The 20366-nt window shown below is 39.2% G+C and overlaps 1 protein-coding gene across 2 annotated transcripts in view; it reads left to right on the top strand.

Moving 5' to 3' along the window:
• The window catches only part of TNFSF11 (TNF superfamily member 11), a 46815-nt gene extending 29224 nt beyond the window's left edge, over positions 1-17591 (top strand). For both annotated transcript variants that reach the window (XM_051778744.1, XM_051778743.1), the window contains exons 2-5: positions 1096-1263; positions 7799-7844; positions 7927-8025; positions 15278-17591. In XM_051778744.1, the coding sequence (XP_051634704.1) occupies positions 1096-1263; positions 7799-7844; positions 7927-8025; positions 15278-15699 (735 nt within the window). In that variant the 3' untranslated portion in view covers positions 15700-17591. The remainder of the gene's footprint in view (positions 1-1095; positions 1264-7798; positions 7845-7926; positions 8026-15277) is intronic.
• Positions 17592-20366: the final 2775 nt, after the last annotated feature.

Raw genomic sequence — 20366 nt, 5'->3', positions numbered from 1 at the left:
TGCAGTTTAATCATCTTTTGGTCTTTCTAACTTTTGCTTTCTTAGTGACTGTTTCACATAAGGAATACCTCTTACGACTGTCATGGCTTTATCCTAGCCAGCAGCTAAACCCCATGCAGCCACTCACTCACTCCCCTAGTGGGGCTGGGGAGAGAATTGGAAGAATAAAAGTGAGAAAACTCATGGGTGGAGATAAAGAAAGTTTAATAGGTAAAGGAAAAGCTGCACACACAAGGAAAGCAGAACAAGAAATCCATTCACCACTTCCCATAGACAGGCAGGTGTTCAACCATCTCCAGAAAAGTGGGGCTCCGTCACACGAAACGATGACTTGGGAAGACAAATGGCCTCACTCCAAATGTCATCTCCTTCTTTCTTCTTACCCCAGCTTTATATTCTATATGCTATTTGGTCAGTTGGGGTCAGCTGTTCCAGACTGTCCACTCCCAGCTCCATGTGCACCCCCCAGTCCAGTGACTGGTGGGTGTACGGTGAGAGTCAGAAAAGACCATGACTCTGTGTCAGCACTGCTCAGCAGTAACAAAAACATCTGGTATCAACACTGTTTTCAGCACAAATCCAAAACACAACCCTATGCCAGCTACTGTGAAAAAAATTAACTCTCTCCCAACCACAACCAGTATACCCACAAAAGTTTCTGTGATAGCTGGCTGATAGTTTCAGTGATATATTTTCAGAGAAAACTTCTGTTTCTCCTCTTGAAAATGATGTGCTAGGTGTTGTACATACTTTCCCCGAGTTTCTCTACTTGCCATTTTACAAACAATAGCTCTTAGAGGTACGATGACTTTGTTTCCTGTTAAAATAACTGTGATATTGCACTGAGTGGTTGAAAAATTGAATTCAGGATAATTAATTTTACTGTAAGAGTGGGTTTATTTTAACTTTTGAAAGTCAGGTGTCCTGTCTCACATGTTTGTTGAATGAAATAAACCTCGATGTTGGGAACTTCTTCTCTCTTCATTGTTTATGAAGAAAATTTAGATATAAACTTAGCCAGGTGCCAAACTTTTAGATGGTTGAAAAGTGTCCCTGACACTTAGAACTGTGGTTGTGCTTATGTTTTTGTTTCAGATGGACCCTACTAGAATTTCAAAAGAACACGCACACTGTGTCAGAACACTTTTTGGTCATCAAGAAAGTACAGATTTACATGATGCATCCTTTGAAAATCAAGAAATGAAGTTAATGCCAGAATCATGTAGAAATATGAAACTCGCTCTCCAAAGGACTGTGCAGAAGGTAGGTGGCACAGACTGTGTGTTCCTTTCTTTCATGGTCCTGTTGAACTTCTTCCAAGATCTGTATTCGGAGGTAAGTTCTATAAATTGTTTTCTGGTGTTCAAATAACACCTGATGTTTCATCCAAGTGTTTACTCATGACTCTGGTAATGGCTAACCAATTCTGTATTCAAACATGTTTTATTTCTCTTATTTTTTTCAAGAAAGGAAGACTTGAAGTTTTACTAAGAAAACTGATTGCAGTTAGTTGGTTAGCCATTCTGACTTTTGGATGGGCCTGAATGGTAGTCATTTATGCTAATATTTGTATAGGTTTGCCAACACTTTGGATGCGCATAAAAACCAAGTTACACACTTTTTTTCAAAGCAGTCTTCCTGTCTGTTTCCGACGAGATTCTCCTAAGTCAAGATCATCAGCAAGCAAAATATTGTCTGAAGGACAAAGAACATAGCATTTGCTTGCGTTTGCTCATTTCTTACTCTTTCTGCAGCCCCAAATGAGGGATAATATTCCCTATTTTTTTTCCTCCCTTTACCAGTTCTCTGTTCTATACAGATCATTCTTACACTGGCGGAAGACCTACTTTGCCATAGCATGATAACTGAGCAGTCTTACGAATAACAAAAGTGGTCAGCTGAAGAAGTCAGCCCTAATGAGGAAGACTAGACAAGTGGGATATATGTCACAATCCCCTCTTTCTGCAGTTACTGCCTTTGATCTCTTTTTGTGTTCATGACGGTGTTTAGAGTTTAATTATGGGCTGTTTAACAGATGAATGTCTGCTATGGATTGATTTTCCTGGCTTATCAGGTCCACTACAACTTTACTACTTCGCATCTGCATAAAACTGGCAGGTTTTGATTAAGGGTACTGCTTTAGATTTGAGCTGAACTCACATACACTTCAGAGTGAACTGTACTTGAATTAAATTCATTGCATTTTAATTGTGCTAATGTAATGTTTGCTTTTAACAGAGAACCCTGATCTTTTTGAGAACAAAACACAAAGAAACATAGGAGCCCATGTCTTGTCCGTTTTGCTAGCCATCTCCTTCAAAAGCTTAAGGGGCAGACAAAGGGTTAAGTCTGTAGAATTAGTTCTTTCCTCCTGCTACACCTACATCTGTGCTGTGTGCTGGTACTGGACTGCTTTTTCCTGTGACTCCCATGACAGAGTAAGGAGCCTGTTACTGTAAGTCAATGGGAAGCCTTGTATTCTGGTCATTTACTGCTGGTTACTCAACAAAGGCATTGGCTTTAGTTGAGGCTGCATATCCTGCCAGTCTGGATGGAAGTTAAATGCTGCAATGTCCGTGGCCAGGATAAATAGTGAGTAGGGATAACTTTTCTGGCTGTTGACCATTAGTTTGAGAACAATAAAATTTCCTTTGCCAAAGTAGACTCTGAATTTCCTTTGAATGTAACAGAATGTATTAAGCAGCTGCACCAGTGTTCTAGATGCTTTGTCATCTTATATCAATGATAGAGAAAAAAAATAGATAGGAAAATGATTGCCTGAGGCTATGTTTGCGTATTTTCGGTATATCAGAGAAGTGAAAGTAACGGTGTCAAGGCAGAATTATACTATATCATGATCTGTAAATTCTGCCTTTCATTCACCCTGCTGCAATGAAGAGCAGAGATGCAGCCAAAGCTTACTTGCAGTTGTGCTAGTCTTTTGTATGTGGGAATACAGCAAATGTGACTTGAAATAGGATTCTTGTTGTCTGTGCTTTCTTCACTTTCCTGAAGGAGAATTTAACCTGTGTGTATTTTAAGAACCAGTATCCCTATTTGAACTGGCAGCATGTTCAGTGACTAAAATGGAACACTTTAAAATACCATTTATCTTTTGTGATTTTTTAAATATATTGTCTTTTGCAAATCAAGCTGTTCAGGAAATGAAAATAGACAACTTACTTTTGCTCAGGTTTATGGTTTGGTTACAGCTTCTAGCTTACTGCACCGGTTCTCATCTATTTTCTTTGCACACCTGTAGACCTAATACTTAAATCTAAAGCAGGGTTTGATGCTGAAAACGAAAGTGCTCTTAGGAAAGCCAGTGTTGTAGGGCTGCAAGGTCAGGTCTAGAAATATTTATCTCCTGAAAAAATAATAATTGAAGATTTTTATTTTCATCAAAATCTAATGACCAATTCCTTAACATATTCCAGGATAAAAATTCTGCTTAAGGAGCAGCTTACTAAGTAGAAAGCACATTTTCAATACTGCATATAAACTTTCAAACAGACAACTAGTATACTTTCTTAGCCTGTCTGTTTGCTTAATTTTTTTTCCATGCAACCCTAAAAACCTTTTGGCAATCCAGATGCACTGACCACAGTCCTTATGAAGTCTGTTATGAGCATGAAGTAGAAAGGACTACAAACATATCTTTGGTCAATCCATAAGTAACTTTTCTTGGCATTACTCCCAGCTTCTAGCAGCTTGGGGAGTTCAGGCATAAGCTAGTCTACCCACACGACAACAGAGTGCTTTGCTAGACCTCCAGGGCAGCACTTATAAAGATATCTATATACTTAGCAGACATTTAAAGTGCACATAGTTATGGACCAAGTAAAGGTTTCACAAGTGATTACTGTAAGTTATTAAAATTTCACTGTTTCCATCCTACAATCTTACATGCCTTTTTTTTTCTGCAAGCAATAGACTACTCATTTGGGTAGAGGTGGTGTTGCTGGTCTCCAAACTGTAGTCTGATGAGTATTGGTTCATGTACTTTCTATTTCACTTCCTTCCTGATTAACATTCTTCATATTGCTGAATTTCCGGCAAGAGAATCAGATGCTTCTTCCTGGTACTTAGCTGTACTTACAGCACTTGGGTAGTAAAAGAGAAAAGTGCATAAAGAAGCTTTAAGATCACAGATGAAAAAGCACATGAATGTCCAAAGGACTTCTTGTTGGTCTCAAAAGGCTCCTTATAGCTGCTCAAAGCAGATACTGAGATATTGTAAAAGCCAAAGGAGATGAAAAACGTTTCACAAGTATCATGTGTTCAAGTGTAGCCTTGTCTCTGCATCCTCAACATTGGATATAACTTGTATAACGAGAGTTATTTTTACTTTGAACATGCTGAGATGCTAAGGGTAAAACCTGCAACCTGCTGTGGATTAGGAAAAGACCACTTCCCAACTTTCCAGACACTTAAAGCATGATTTTTAACTTTAAAATGTGAACGTTTCAGAGCTTCTTAATGGTATCTTAAAATTTTTGGTTGAAGGGAAGACATGTTTTTCATTTTTGTGACTAACTGCTTGTCTGTTGTTTAAACAGTGACTGTATGAAGGAGGCTGGAATGTGGGAAGCAGGTCAGCAGAGCTGATTTGGTTGATGGTGGGCAAATTACACAAAGGTGTACAAGAGTAGCTTATCATAAGACTAACAGAGTGGTGTGACTTTTGTGTACAGTTTTGCTAAAAATAACTGAACAGCTTGGTATCACAGTTCTGTGGACAGCAGCATTAGGAGAAGTCGCTGGTAATATTTTGTCAGTAGTTCTTGTGTCATTATAGCAGTTTCTTAGTCACTGGTTCTGTTGAACTGTTTCTACTTCCTTAATGGGAGTCTACATTGTGATTAAGTATGAGATGCTTAAAGATGTTCAGGTGCTAAAAAATGCAGTTGATACTTTAAAAATTTGAAGACTCATAGCTCTTAATTCCTTGCAGTATGAATACCAGGGGACTTTTTATAATCCCATTAAGGGACTATCTTTAGACATCTGGATTTCTTCAGATACTCAGTGAAAAATTTCCTTCAGGGTCAGAAAGAAATACATGGTAAAATGCTTTTCTAAGGTAGTTTGTGTATCAGCACTTCGGAACTGTAGAAACATGAAGTAAAAAATCAAGAAGTGTTGAACTACTTATTCTTCAGGAGGAAACTCACAACTCCATATCTGTTTTCTAGGGACTAGTTCATTTGTTTCATCTCCCTTTTGGAAGCCTGGGCAACATAACAGAAAGGAATATCAAAATTTTATGAGACTGGCCAGAATCAAGTAAAGAACTTGACACCAGTCCAGAGCTTAGAGAACTGATGGAGGATTTCTGTTTTCAGACCACAGTCTTGCCACTTCTAATCCAGTCCACTTCTAATCCAGTGACAAGCACACAGAAGAGTCAGAGAACATAAGCCAGCCTCCAACTCTTCTCAATGTGTTAGTGGTGAACTCATGCTTATAATTTCCTTTTTGATGTAATGATACCTTCATTCCTAATTGCATACTAGCACAGCTTCAAGAGGAGTACAGGAGAGTGTTCCTGTCAGAGACATGCTCCTAGGAAACAGGACAGTAGGTTTGAGACCATCAGGACAAGGAGACTTGTGGACCCCAGTCTACCTGGGTAGCTGTTCTGCTTACCAAGTAGTGATGCTGCAGTGAAACAGCACCACCAACAGTTAGAAAGAAACTCAGACCGCATTTCATGAGGGTCAGAGCCTTTCCACAAGGAAGATGAGTTGGATCAGGCTGCAGGATCTCTCACTGCTTAAACTAGAGCATCTTTGGAAATGTGCAGAAGCAGAACTCTATGCTCCTAGGAAAAATTTAAGTTAAGAGTAGAATAGCAATTGACCAGTTCAGGGATTTCAAAGGCTGAGCAGCTACCAACCATGGGATTTTTTTTAGTACCAATTTAGATAATAGGAGATTAAAGTGTACATAGTTCTTTTTGGATATGCCCAGTAGACTCTCCAGGCAAGAACATTATCACATGCCCCAGAAGGAAAGGATATGAAAGCAAACTTGACATTTGAGAAGTTTCCATTAAGAAAGCAAGAAAACAAAGAAGTTTCCCCTTCAAAGGAAAGGGTTGGGGATAGGTGTGTTGCAGTAATCTCCGAGTGTGGTCTGTCGCCCAGGCTCTTCTTACCTTATGTCCTGTTCTCTTCAGAGTCTTTTGCCATCTTTCACAGTACCTGGTACTTGCAATTTCTTGTCACCTTCCTATTTTCTACTTGAGTGTGGTTAGCGGCTGATGGTGGTGTGCAGCTCCTAGAATTAAACCTCATTTTCATGCTCCTAGAACTGACATTGAAGTAGGAAGATCAGAGAATTAAAGAGAATGTAAGTAGGGGAGGTGGATACGAGTTTTACTTCTGAAGTTGTGATTCTGCTGCATCTCTTCTTGTCTCTACTGCAAAAAGCATCTTTGTGATTCTTATCTACAAAATCAGCATATCTCTGCTGAAGTATTGTGCTTTGATAGTCATAATACAACTTCCATACTGCTGTGGCTTTTCATTTTGGTTTAACATTTAAATACCTACTGAAAGGGGAAAGTGAGAGTAATAAATGCGCTGGCTAAGGCATTATAGACTTCACTGTGGTTGCAAAATTACATAAAAGCAGGACTTCAGGTGTTTTTAAAGCAGGATTTCAAATTCTAAAACACTGCAGTGATTGAGAGCACAGTGTAACATTGCTGATCTGGCCAAATCTGAGACATATTGCATATACCTGGATTGAATCAGGCAAACAACAGTATGCATTATATAAAGATGAAACAAGGACCACTCTTAGGTTTCAAAGAGGACATGACTTGCTATCATCAGCAAAATGTTCCTTTTTACTGAACGTTTCTTGATGGCTCCATGGTATAAGGTATTCTGAATAACAAAGATATTACCCCTTTTTTTTTCGAAAACATATGGAGAGTCATGGAGAAAAAGGGGACCGAATTGAGGATTGAACTTAATATTACCAAGACTCAGTCCATGCTTGTAAGAAGAACAGGCTGCTTAGATTTTTGAAAACTGCTGTTTGTATCTTTTTCTCAAGAGGAAGACAGGTGTGGATTATTTAAACCAAAGCTTTTTGTGGTGCCTGATGTCTGCAATTTGTACTGTTCTTGGGTTTGTGTAACATGGGTTTCATTCATGTTAAAATTCATCTGTAGTTTTGAAGAATTGCATTGAATTATGGTACCCAGTCCATTTGGCCCAGTCCAGATGGGGAGGATGCTTAATCCTTCAGTTCCTGCATACTTTGTTAGCGGTCAAGTGTGAAGAACGGAGGTTTTCATTTACCTCATCACAAATGAAATTCAGAGCTTACTTTCCTTAGTTCTTAGAGTGATTGCACACTAATTCCTATGTAGAACTGTCTCTTTCATTACTTTTGGACACCAAGTAATTAAATCAGTTCATAAACTCTATAGTTTGATGTGATGCCTTCTTATTAGTCATTGTTCCATTATACTTGGAGAAATAATCCAAGTGCTGTAAGTAGGAAAGGTTGTAAATGTCCTGTCACCACTACTTCAGTAAATAATGCAGTGATCGTACACACCATTGTTCCTATCCACCTTTATCAGAAGATTGGACAGAGGAAGTAATTTGATTGTGTCAGCTAACCTGTGTGTGTTCATATTACACATTCTCATATTTACATTATGCATACCCAGGCATCTGAATATAATGTAGGTGGAACAATATCCCCAGATATATGCAAACTAAACAATATTACAAAACCAAGAAAACATCAAAGCCATGGCTCTTTCTCATTTTAGGAAGTCCAGCGTGTCATGGGAAGAACGTCACCAAGACCAGAAAAAGGTAGGTGCTGCTTTATGAATAAGAAGTATTTTGGTTCCACTAAATGTGTCTTTGTGGGATAATGAAATTCTTTTATCTCTAGCTGCAATGGAGGCATTAGGAATTGAACTGTACAGGAGAAACAAACCTGAGAAGCAGCCATTTGCCCATCTCATTATTGATGATAAGAATATTCCATCTGGTAAGTTCAGTTTTAAGTGAATACTTCCTAAATGCATTAAACAGTGAATAAAGATATGAAAATAGTTCAGCAAAACCAGCAACAGACTGGGATTTCAGAAATGGCTTTTGATAGCAAGAATAAATTGGATGCATTAAAGGATTTCAGAAGCAACAGGGGCAATGTTAAAAGGAGGATGGCTCCTCTTTGTATTAGTCATGTGCTGAATGTCGTTTCAAATTACCAGTTTTCATGATTAACCTTTGAGGACTTGGCCTGCCCCTTTGTGCTGTCAGGTGAGGAAGGAAGATCTTGTGTTGAATGCTCTCCTCTGAAGTTTCTCATTTTCTTTGGCCTGTAGGGCCCATCCAGAGTTTTTCATTCACACTGGACTTCATCCATAGGTATACACACACACACACACACACACACAGAGATGTGTTCATATATCCTTGTCTGCGTATGTGTTTATACCAGCACAAAGATTGTCCAGAATACATATCATACAGTTTGGAAGATGTTTCCCTTCTATTGAGTCAAAGTCAGGGATTTTTTTTATCCTGTTGTTAGCTGAATAAATGTATTGTTTTCTGTTGTAAAATTCAAGCATGTGTTGTGTCCACCTATTCAGCCCTTAGCAGCAACACTCCTTTTGAGTGCTAAAGTGTAACAGGGTTTGTACTGGGTGACACAGCATTTGTCTTCAGGGTGGATCTGGAAGCTGAGAATCTTATATGAGTCCACAGTGCACATGCATATCAGGTGCCCATCAGTGAAAGAATTTGCCATAAAGGAAGCACACCTTTCATTTGGAGGTGTGAAAAATCTAGAATTGCAGTCCCAATGGCATTATTACAACTTGCCTGCTAGTTCGCTGCCCTCTGTGAGTATGTTGCACTCTGATAGCAAAAGGATGAGTTTGTTTCCTTCTGCTGATGGCACGTTGGAAAGGTTTTATCATATTCCATTCACTTTTATGTTGCAGGACTGGTGTAGACTTTTTCACATAAGACTCCAGGGCCCTCATGACATTCCGACATGCCAAAGCTTCAGAAGGGTCTGTTGTGCATTCATCTAGTCCAGGGGTAGCAAGATAAAAATCATAGCATTGTACTGTGAGCAACACAGTGTGTTGACTTGGATGCAGTATGTTTTTGAGCAATTGAGTAGGGGGGAAAAAAATGTTCTTGTGGCTTTTATCTGCCCCTGTGGTAAGAGGATGGCATTCTTTTATATTGCCAAAGCTCTTATTTTCTACACAGAGGTATACAGATGGCTTTGGGAATATCCTTGCTAGTACAATATCTGGGAACAAGACTCGAGTCTGCCTTGGAACACTCTCCAGAGGAAAAGATTCAATCCTACAATTTTAAGATATGTTAGAATGGTTTTATTTTTTGCCCTGGAGCACTGTCAGTTGAGATTTTTCTCTCTGTATTCTCAACACAACAATTGGTGTGGTAGAAATAAACCAGAGTTTTTTCTGAAGCTATCAGATGGAGGATCTTAAGATAGGAGGGTGCATTGATCACTGTGTTCTTTCTCTGAAGATTTATACATTCTGCAGAGCTGAACTCCTTGTTAATTAAGCTGTGCACATTGCTCTTCTGTTTTATATAACCAAACCAAAGGGGAATGCTGTGTTGAGACTTGAAATCTGATATTTTAGCAGCCTGCATAGTAATACCTTGCTCTTGCTCTATTTAAAGACAAAGCAATTCTGTACAGCTTCTTGCCTGGAGGGATAGGATTCTTTCAGGTGCATTGACATTGCCAAGATCCAGAGCTTTATAAGCAGAGAGCTTAAACAGCTTGTCAGATGGCAGTCAGAACTTCCAAAAGCTTTCTTGTTAGCTCAAATGCCTCCTAACAAGCTTCTATTTTAGTCAGATTTTGGCTTTGACCTACTTTTACCACAGGTCCATAGTAGAAGATTCAGTATCAGTAAACTCGTCTTAGCATTTTGTCTTTGGAAGGTTTCAATTAATTTGCTAATCATAGAGACAGATGACTTACATCTGCAGAAGTGGAGTGTGTCAGTGTCACAGTCTGTGAAATCCACCTTTTGCTGTGGGGAGTTTATTTTCTGTTTACCTGGATATTGCTGTAAACTGTGTTTTTATCCAGACTAGCAGCTGATAAGTTTTACTGTTGTGCATTGCTGCTTTAACCTTCAAGGGAGTGATACAGCACATCTATGGGTAATGGAAAGGGAGACATTGCTCTTTCTTGTTCTCTTCACTTTTTTTTTTTTTTTCAAAAGCATGGGCTGCAGGAACTCTCAGAAACACATTGCCTGTGACAGCAAGCTTTGTTTCTCCTTGGAGCAGATCTACTCCTTACCAGTATTATGAGCTGGACATACTCTCTTCTGATCTGGCACATATGGCTTCTGCCTCTTTTGGAAGAGCATTGCCAGAATGTTAATCATGAGCACAGCTTCTGCGGTCCTTGTGGGCATTATAACAGTGAGGGGCTGCATCCTTACAGATAGCTGGAACCCTGAACCTACTGGTGGTGAGGCACTTTAGTATTATGCTTACTGGTATGAGGCAGTACCCACCTGGCTGGGTAGCATAGAGGTTAGTGACAGGCATAAAGAAAGAAAAATTTGCATAAGGGTCACCAGGAGATTTTCCTCTCCCATCTTGTTTTCTCTGACTGCAGATGGCAATATTTATGTTCTTCCCCTGATTCTTTACTCTCCATGTCTGAAACCCTTCTAAATTGTTTTCTGCCATCCATGAGCCTGGACAGATCTTTTCTTAGTATTTTAAGGTTCTCTACTGTCATCACTCTGACCCAGAATAACCAGAGTTGAGGAAAAAAAAGTCTTCAGTGTCAAACAGGATTTTAAGTAGTTTGCTACTGAACACCCTTCATGAAGAGGCACTGAACAGTGAACTGAAGTGTGAGAAAACATTTTCCTTTGAGCTGGTTCACAATAATATCAAGCCTCAAATGGACTTTTGCAGCTGGGGGATAGTGTGAGGGAGGGGGGAAAATAACCCTTCCCAAATCTTGGTGTCCCCACCCATCATTTGGTGACAGAAGCTGTAGTGGTTTGGCTTGCTCTGTGTATTTTTTAGGTTTGCTGCCTTAGGTTAGAGCTGGATGCTTACTGGTTGGTTTTTACCAGAGCTCACTATAAATGCTACCTAGGTTTTAAATGAAAACAGTGAATTTTGGTTTATAAATTGATTACAGAAATAGTCACCATTTAAAGGAGAAAATCACAAACAGAAATAAATATAAATGTTAAATATATCATTTGGAGTGTGAATTAATACCTTTAGCTGTCTGAGGAAACGCTGTAGTATTCTGAGCTATTTACAGCTACAGGTTCGACTTAACTGCCCTTTGCCTCCAAAAGAGTTTTTCAGAGCAAACAGTGCTTTGGTCCTTTCTTCAGGCTTTATTTATACTTGAACATTACTACAATGCAAACAAATTATCAAAACAGGGCTAATTTTATTGAACTCATTTGTAGTAGTCTTAGTTCATGCTCACAGATACACAAGACACTGTTTTTATTTGTCTTTAGTTTTCAGAAAGGCTGTGTATTATTTTGAATTTTTAAATAATGCTTTTTTCCTTGTCTAGAAGACTATCTTATTCATGATCTCCCCGACTGTTTACTTCTCTGTCAGCTTGACTTGCCTTGTGCTATTTTTTTCATGATTCCAAAGTAAATTATTTCACAGTAAGAAGATACTGTATTGCAGCATTTCTGACTAGCCCATGGCTTGGGTTATGTGTCAGAGTTTCTGATATGTGGACTGCTGATTTGGCACTAATGTGTGCTCCAGTTTTCTCCACTTCCTGTGTTTTGGGGTACTGATTGTTTTGGTGTCTCCAGATCTGGGTGTATTACCACCAGAAGCGCTGAGAACCTGCTTGCTCCTTCCATTAAAGATTTCATGACAGAACTCGTACAAGAGCATCTTTGTGCTGTGTTGCTGGCTGTGGCATGCCTCTTCTGGAGCTCTGAATTGTGGCAAAATGCCCATCTGCCTCAGCTAATACAATCATAGCATTATAATTTAATGCTTTATAATTTAATCCCCTTTTAATAAGGGATTTCTAGGAGTTACCTCTGCAAATCCTCTGCTCAAAACAGATAGTGTCATCCCATCATCTCTTGGCCTGTCCCTCTATCTGACCATGGGTGAATGATGTGCATTTACTTGAACATCAAAATAGTGTAAACAAACTTCACCCAGAGCCCATCTCTCAATTATGAGCCACTGTAGCACCTATTTGCCCTCTTTTCCCTTCCCACTTTTCAGCAGGAAGTTGTGCCTTCCTGCTAAAGATTTCTTCAAAATTGCAGCTTAAGACTGGCAACTAAAAAATTTACTTGTCAGGTAAAAAAAAGCTGCTTAGCAACTACCCAGTGTACCACCAGGCAGTCACAGCACGCATTTCTGTTCCATCACAGGTATACATTCCTGTCCCATATCTAAGTGCCTCTCCTCTGATCTAAGCAGTGATTTCCAGCCTGTCCTCCTCATCTTGAAGGTAGCCAACCTCCTTGGGGCAGTATTTCTTCAGACTTAATGGTGTGCACGAGAAGTTCTACAACTGCCTCAGCTACCCCCAGTGCTTCAGAGGTGCAATCTGGTACCTCTATCTTAGCACTTCTTGCAGGTGAATAACTCCAGGCTAAGAGACTTAAGATCTTGCTGTCTTTTCCAGTTAATTGATGGTTTTCGGAGGTTTTTTTGAGTCACTGCACAGAAGATGGCTTCTCTGTATAATTTTGCTAGCATGATTTCTACCTGCACTAGAGCCATAGGGGAGCAACTATTTATGATCTGCCTTTGAGAACCTGTGCTTTGCTGAAGTCTTCATGGAAGAACGCCAGAAGGTTTTTGTTCTGGACTGCTGTTAAAGTATTCCTCTTGCATGCAAAAGTTGCTTGCCCTTGGCAGTTAGGCAAGGCTCATCTCTCAAATTCCCCTGTCCCCTCTTACCCTTGCTTTCTGCACAGACAGATGGAAGAGGCATCTTTTGAAGCAATCGAGTATACCTGAGGCTTTACACCAGCATGCTTGTGAGCACTGGTTGGAGGGGAAGGTATTGGGCCCTGCTGTGTGCCATGGAAAGTTTGGTAGGGATAGACTGTTTTGATTTGATGTTGGGAGAATAAGGAACTGCACATTCCAAGCAGGCATTTAGATGCACTGGGAGGCTAAGGTGTAAAGTCCTCTGGTACATATGTGAACCCACTGCTCTGGGAGGGAGCAAATGGAGTTATTCTGTTGTGCTGAAAATTGCTAGTGGTTAGGAGGACAAGTTAGCCAATTCCCATCTATTGTGTTATGCCTTATGTATTACATTGAATAATAGAGTGTTTATGGCTTGTGCCTATAAGGAAGGCTCATGGAGCTCTCAGGACAGTGTTATTTCCTCTGCGTGGGCGTGCCTGTGGGCTTTGCCAGGATCTTCTTTTCCCACTGTTGCCTATTCTACTGTTTTTGCAGGCATGGGCTGTGAGATGAGTTGGTTGCTATAATGGGATAGTGGTGAAGCTAGGGACGTGGAGGGACTGTGGGATGTGTGCTTCAGGGCATGCTCCTCAGCACAAAATACTGTGATAAACCTCTACATGATACATTTGCTGTAGTAGCAATGCTGTCTGAGCTGGTGTTGCAGGCTGGTCTTACCACTGTGCCACGAAAAACAATCTGAAGTGTCAAATGTGACAGGTTTGGAAGGAAGATTCAAATTTTCTCTCTCAGTGCCTCTCTGACCTCCTACCAGGCCATCTCTGAGCACAGCCTCCATAGTAGGATATAGATGAAATAACATCTGAGATGTTATTTGACATCAAACTGATGACATCAGCTTGAAACATCCAAGAGATGATGCAATGTGGCTCCCTGATGATAGTGCCTGGGAGCTGTGTTTTGGTCCAGGTAGCCTGTATGTCTGTACCTATATGTACAAAGTTAGCTTTCAGTGATGGTGCTAAGCTGGCAGACTAATCCAACATCTCCAGTCTCTCACCTCTTTTTCATTCTTTTTGCAAAGTATTGATTCAGCCTCCTGTTTACCAGACCACTGTCATGTGGGCAGAACTGAAAAGGCTTATGTGTACCTGTTAGAAGGAATTCAGTAATGGTTCTTTGCATGTGATAATTCATTTAAACCTCCCTTTTTGGTAGTCAGATTTGGTAACTGTTATGTGTATATTTTGATTCCCTCATGCATGATGTTCTGTGGAGAGACTGAGAATGTTATTATCATTTTCCTTCCTAATTTGTGGATCTCCATCCTAAGACAACTTGAAGGGGAATGTTCTCCTCCAAGCATGGAATATCAACTCATTGTTTCTAGTTTGAAACTTAAGACACTGTAATAAATAAAAATAAGAAAAGAAAAAAAGAGCAATGTGTCCAGAGTCACATCTGTCTTCCACGAGCTTGTCTTCTAAGACCTTCTGCTAGATATCAAAGAATCCAAGCTTACCTCCTGAATAGTTATAGTTGTCCAGCTATAAGTATTTGTAAAATTATGAAAGAATTAGGATGATGATGTAGACCACTATCCTAGATATCTAGGATATGAATTAAATGAAGTTTTAGAGCCTTATTCTGGTATATGCAACCACTGGGTTAAGTCTAAACATTGTTTTTTCATAAAAAGCTTTGTTATGTCATAAATAGTTGAAGTGCTATGTAAAGCCTAGGCAACTTAGTGTGTAATACTAAAAATGCACAATTATACTGATTTATCTGCATTTTTGGTGTTGTCACATGAAAATGTTTACCTTTGTACTGCTACAGTCACAAGAACATAAAATATGGGAAGGTTTCATAAACTTTCTCTTTGGGGAATTATCAGTTTAACTTGTGTTCAGAATTTTAGTTATCCCTTGCAAACAGTTAAAAGTTGAAGACTGATAACAAGTTTTTCATTTCAAATTCATCTCAACAATCTATTAGTTGAATAAAATTTTAGATGGAATGCACTGTCTTAGCAGAGCTTGTTGCATGACTGCTTAGCATAATCAAATTATAGGCCAAGCAAGTGTTTTGTACCACAGTCCAGCAGGCATTTCTGGTGGGAGGGCAGACAGTTATAAATAGCAAGCCAAATATGGGAGTGCATTAAAAAAAAGAAAATTTCACAAGAATTTTTTCCCTAATTGTCTAATACTCACTGTAGCCTATAGAACTCTAGTTGATTGTAAAAACCTAGAGATTGCTTACTAAATGTTGAGGTTTGTTAAATGTTTATAAATCTGTCTTTTTTCTCTTCTCTTCAGGAACCCGCAAAGTGAACCTCACATCCTGGCATCATGACAAAGGCCAGGCAAACCTATCGAATATGACATTCAGTGATGGAAAACTAATTGTTAATCAAGATGGCTTTTACTACCTTTATGCCAATATCTGTTTTAGACATCATGAAACTTCAGGAAACTTGACTAAAAGAGGGCTTCAGCTGATGGTATATATGATTAAGACAAATCTTAAAATAAGGCGCTCTGACGTGTTGATGAAGGGAGGGAGCACCAAATACTGGTCAGGAAATTCAGAATTTCATTTTTATTCTGTAAATGTAGGAGGATTTTTTAAATTAAAATCTGGTGAAATGATAGGTATCCAGGTATCAAACCCATTGCTACTGGATTCATCACAAGAAGCAACTTATTTTGGAGCGTTTAAAGTTAGGGATTTAGATTGAATCTTCCTTTAGTGTACTGAAAATTGTTTGAGTTTGGAGTTGTCCAGAAACAACTTGAAGACAGAACTGAAAATCTTCTGGAACCCAATTACATCTGTATAAGCCATATATCTCTAAACACATGTTTTTGTCCTGTACTGACTCCAGTGGGAGTCCCACGAATGCATGGAAGGGCAAAATTACAGTTCTCCTGATTTAGTCTTATAGCCATTTTACTTCATTTGTTTCCACTGGCTTTGGTAGTCATTATGTATTTTACATTGGTGTAGTTGAAATCAAAAAAATTAATATTATTGAACTTCTGTTTCCAAGTTCTGCTCTGACTTTTTAACCTGTGCTGTCCTTATTAGTTCTGGTGCAAACATAGGGCAGGGCAGACTTTGGCTCCCAGCTTGCATTTAGGACTCCATTTTGCTTGGGGTTGAGTGTTCTGAACCTGAGATGGCAATTATGAAAGTATAACTAATCCCATTGCATTTGATGTGACTGTTCACATGCTGAGTTAGGCCTTTTTTTGCATTGCTGAATCAGGGTTGGAGAGCTCAGACCATGGCAGAAATGACTTGCAGAACACCTAAACAGTTCAACTTAAGTTTTGCTGATAAAAAGGGCCATTCCAAGAAGAAGGAAGATCATCTGGCCTTACAGTTCTAAAAGGTTAATTACAGGTCATTTTATTATTGTTGCACAGTTAATTGCAAATATAGATTGCCAAAATACAGTGTGCCTTTAAAGTATTACATTGTGCCAGAACCTGCAAAGACATTTTTTAAACAAAAATTATGTATTTTTATATTCTGTAAAATCTAAAGTTATATTTCAGGTGTAATGTTTTGTGTTAAAAAAAATGTAAATTATATTGTCCTATAGTATTTGATACAAAATATTTAAAATCTCTTGCTGTTTGTATATTTAATGTTTTAAACTGTTTTTATGTACAGACATGTTAAACTGGTGCACTTTTTGATCCCAATGGGAAAAAATGCAGCTATAAGAGGTTGTTTGCAATTAGCAAATGTAATATATATCTTCGTTCTTCTTAACTTAATAGATTTCTTTTAAACTTGTCAGTATTATTGGAAAGGGGGGGTGAAATCACACCAATGCCATGAGTAATTATACCAGAATGCTGGTCACTGAGTACCTTTCAAACCTGGGGGGTAATTGACATTACAAAGCTGGCATTGTGTAAAATAAAATAAAAAAATTAATACATAAGCCCCAGAAATGTATTAGGAGTATTTATAGTTACTGAACAGGCATGTTTTCCTACAACAAAATCTGCGAGTGGTAAATTCTGCAGTTGAATAATGACTTTTTTTAGCTTAGTTTCCTGAAAAAGTGAAGCTTATGTAATTGCATTGCCTGTTCTTGTCTCCCCTTGTAGCTTTTAAAATTCTGCACACTTCTGCCAGATTTGACAAATGAATGGCAGAGTTAAGAGGTATTCTTGCAGGTTTTACAAGGATAGACAGCTGAGGACAACTCAGCCATTTATACATTATTTAACAGTGGCTGGCCACTGTTCGTATTAGCCAACAGATTATATGAGGAGGCTCCTTGCTAGCTGCAACGTGTGTTGTCGCTTGTATAGTTGCTTGGGCAAAAGAGGTCAGTGGATGGAATCTGAGGGAGGGTATGGGGGCCATAGAGGGGAGCTGCAAATACTAAGGTGATGTTTAGAGCACATTTGGACAGGGGACAGCAACTTGTTGGGGAAGGGATGAGAGAGGTTTTTTAAGTGCTTGTCTGTGTGCTTTAAGAATGATGTGGGGAAAACCCACTATTTAATTAAGTCAGAATCAAAGAAGGCAAAAGACTCAAGTCTGTAGGAACTGGGACTTCGTACAAATCCTCAGCCTTTTTTTTTGTTGTAAGTAACTGAGTTGAATCCAAGCAATTATTTTATACTGTATAATAAACATTTCTTCTTAATGTTAATATTGTTTTCTTACAAAATATATTTCTAAGAAAAAAATCAACTTTGTGATTTCTTTATTTTCATGTGTACCTGTATTTTTGTGCAGCTTTGGTAATTTTATTCAGATTTCAGAACATGCAGGCTGGGTATGGTATAACTCACTCAAGAAAACAGAGTCACAAATCAGCTATTTTGAGACAATTAACAATTAATTTTATGGAGTTTGGATTTGGCTCCAGACATGCATCCACTACTTTCAAGTTGGGTTACATCTTTAGGGGTTAGAAATCTAGCTGAAAATTAGGACTTCCCATTTATGTTATACACCAAAGAGTTGTCAGTTCAAAACCAGTAATGACTGAGGAATCTGGAACTTTTTTTTTGTCCAGTGACAGGCTGGGAGAAAATGTCTACTCTATGTCTGTCCTGAGGGTTACGTCACCCTCTGGGGAGGCAGAGATGGGAGTTCAAGTGATTTGAAAGTAAAGTTAGACTTAGTTGCTGACCTTAGCAAATGCTCTGCCTACATATAGTGTTATATGAAGGAGAGAAGCCACCAGCACTAAATGTCATCTGAATGACTCTGGCTGTGGGCTGTGTGTGTGCTGGAGAAGGTCTCCGAACCTGTAGTGTCTGTTGAGCCCCTGAGCTTGGTTGATTGCCTGTGCATCCCAAGCCACCAGAGCTTAGAAGAGGGCTTTTGAGGCTCAGCTTAGCATAGCTGTGCTCATTAGGAGGGCTGTAGGCATCTGAATTTCACAATACAATATGGGGCTTTAAATTTCCCTTGTGCACAACTTTGAAACCTAAATGGTTTGGGGGTTGTGGTGATTTTTGGGTGGTGGGGGTTTTTTGTTTGTTTGTTTTGTTTGTTTGTTTGGGTTTTTGTGGGTTTTATTTGGGTTTTTTGTTTGTTTGTTTGTTTTTCCCCTTACCCTCTTCTGGCTGCAAATTATTCAGTTGCTTGATGAACGGGTGGGAGGGATGTGATAATGTCCTCATGGGGCTATATAGGCTACTGTGGGGATAATAATTAGAAGCCAAGCCTTGACTCCTCTCTTTACTAAATAAAATCAAATAGGAGGTCCTATTCTGCCTGTCTTGCCCTGGTCTCTTCTTACTCTTACATACATTTAAAAGGAAGCAGGATGCTCCACGTAGAGCTGTAGGTACAGTTTGATTTTGCTTTTTATATCAGAGCAGCCACAGATTGAAAAGCTTCAATTGTGTCATTTGAGGCGGGTCTTCTAAGATGATGAAGTAAACCCAGCTGCTCTACCACTGACCTTCCTAAAACCAAGTCTTCCTCCTGAAGTGTCTGTTCTTTTGCGTCCGCTTCATTTATTTGATTGCTTCATCAGGACTCAATTAATGAAAAGAGTGGATGAATCAATTAATGGAGAGAGTTACCTTGAGAAGAAGGTCATATGTTCTTGGCTAGGAAAGGTACATGTGACTCTTATTTTATAACCTTCAAAAGATAATTTTGGTCTGTGGATACAGGATGATTATTTGCTGAAAATTGAAGTTAAAAAAATCTTACATGGAAATAGTTTATTTGCAATTCAAGGTATTTGTGTGCATCTGTATATTCTTACTGTGTTCTTGCTAAGTTAATTTTTATACATGGGGTTATGACTGCATATTTTGGCACCTGAGTACTCCTCCCCCCCGCCTTTCCAAGCTCACTCCAGCCAGTGTCTGTTTCTTTTTCTGTCTATCCCACTTCCTTTCTCTGGCTCCTTCCAGCTGCCAGTGTGTCCTGCTCACCCCACTCTTAGTGACTTACAGCTCCTTTTCCTGGTGGTAGCAATAGCGTTAGATCAGATCTAGGTATATTCCCCCTTATTTGGCCCACTTTTATGTGTCTTTGCTGTGCCTTTAGGTGGAAAGGAACAAGAATTTTGTTTGTCAGAAATATTTTTCGACTATTGATGCAAGGACTGAGCTGGATAGAAACAAAGAAAAGTAGTTGAGGAATAAGGAACAAGCAGTTTGGACACATGAAGCAGTCTATACTGCCCTTTAATCTGATGTACCAGTTTTGGAGGGCTCCAAACAATTATCACATGCTTGTGTTTTGGTGTTACAAAGTTAGTCTCCAGCACAACTTCACAAACATGGCTGTATGCAGCATTTTGCTGCAGTGATTGGAGAAAACTCATACCTAAACCAGAAAGTGCTCTTGCACATATACACAGGCAATTTCTTGTTCTTTCTCTCTCTCTGTATTGGTGTCTTTTCCACTAGTTCCTGGTTGCTGTATTTGGGATCACGACCTGTGGACTTTGCCAACGGGTTTTTTTTAGCTCACTGGGTTTTGACCCTGTAGATCCATACCTTTGCCTAATGTTTCCATTTGTGACTAGTTTCAAAGCAAAGCTCAGTCATGGAAAGCTGAGAAACCTGTGTCAGCTTGAGGTTGTTTAAATTAGATTTCAAAAACTTCTTGGCAACTTTGGATGTTTCTTTTTTCTGCATTTCTTTTAGCCTTAAGTCTGAATGTACTCGGGTTTCTAGCTGGGTTTCCTAGGAAATATTTTTGCTGAGGTGGAGGTGAAGGACTGGGTATCTTTGATTTACTGCTGTCTGTTCACAGTCCATTTTATGAAGTTTTGGAGAGGGCATATTTTCCTTCCATTTGTTCAGCATTTGAGCCATGTACTGTTTACCGCCTGCCCTCTTGTGTCACATTGCTTTTCCCCAGACTGCACATCACCAAACACCAATCAATTTATGTTTGGCT

Source organism: Manacus candei, unplaced genomic scaffold (genome assembly GCF_025592945.1).
Source record: "Manacus candei isolate 608988 ecotype Guabito, Panama unplaced genomic scaffold, ASM2559294v1 h1tg000014l, whole genome shotgun sequence".
Lineage (NCBI taxonomy): Eukaryota > Metazoa > Chordata > Aves > Passeriformes > Pipridae > Manacus > Manacus candei.
Note: the sequence above shows the minus strand (reverse complement) of the source record. Positions and strands in the feature narration are given on the sequence as shown.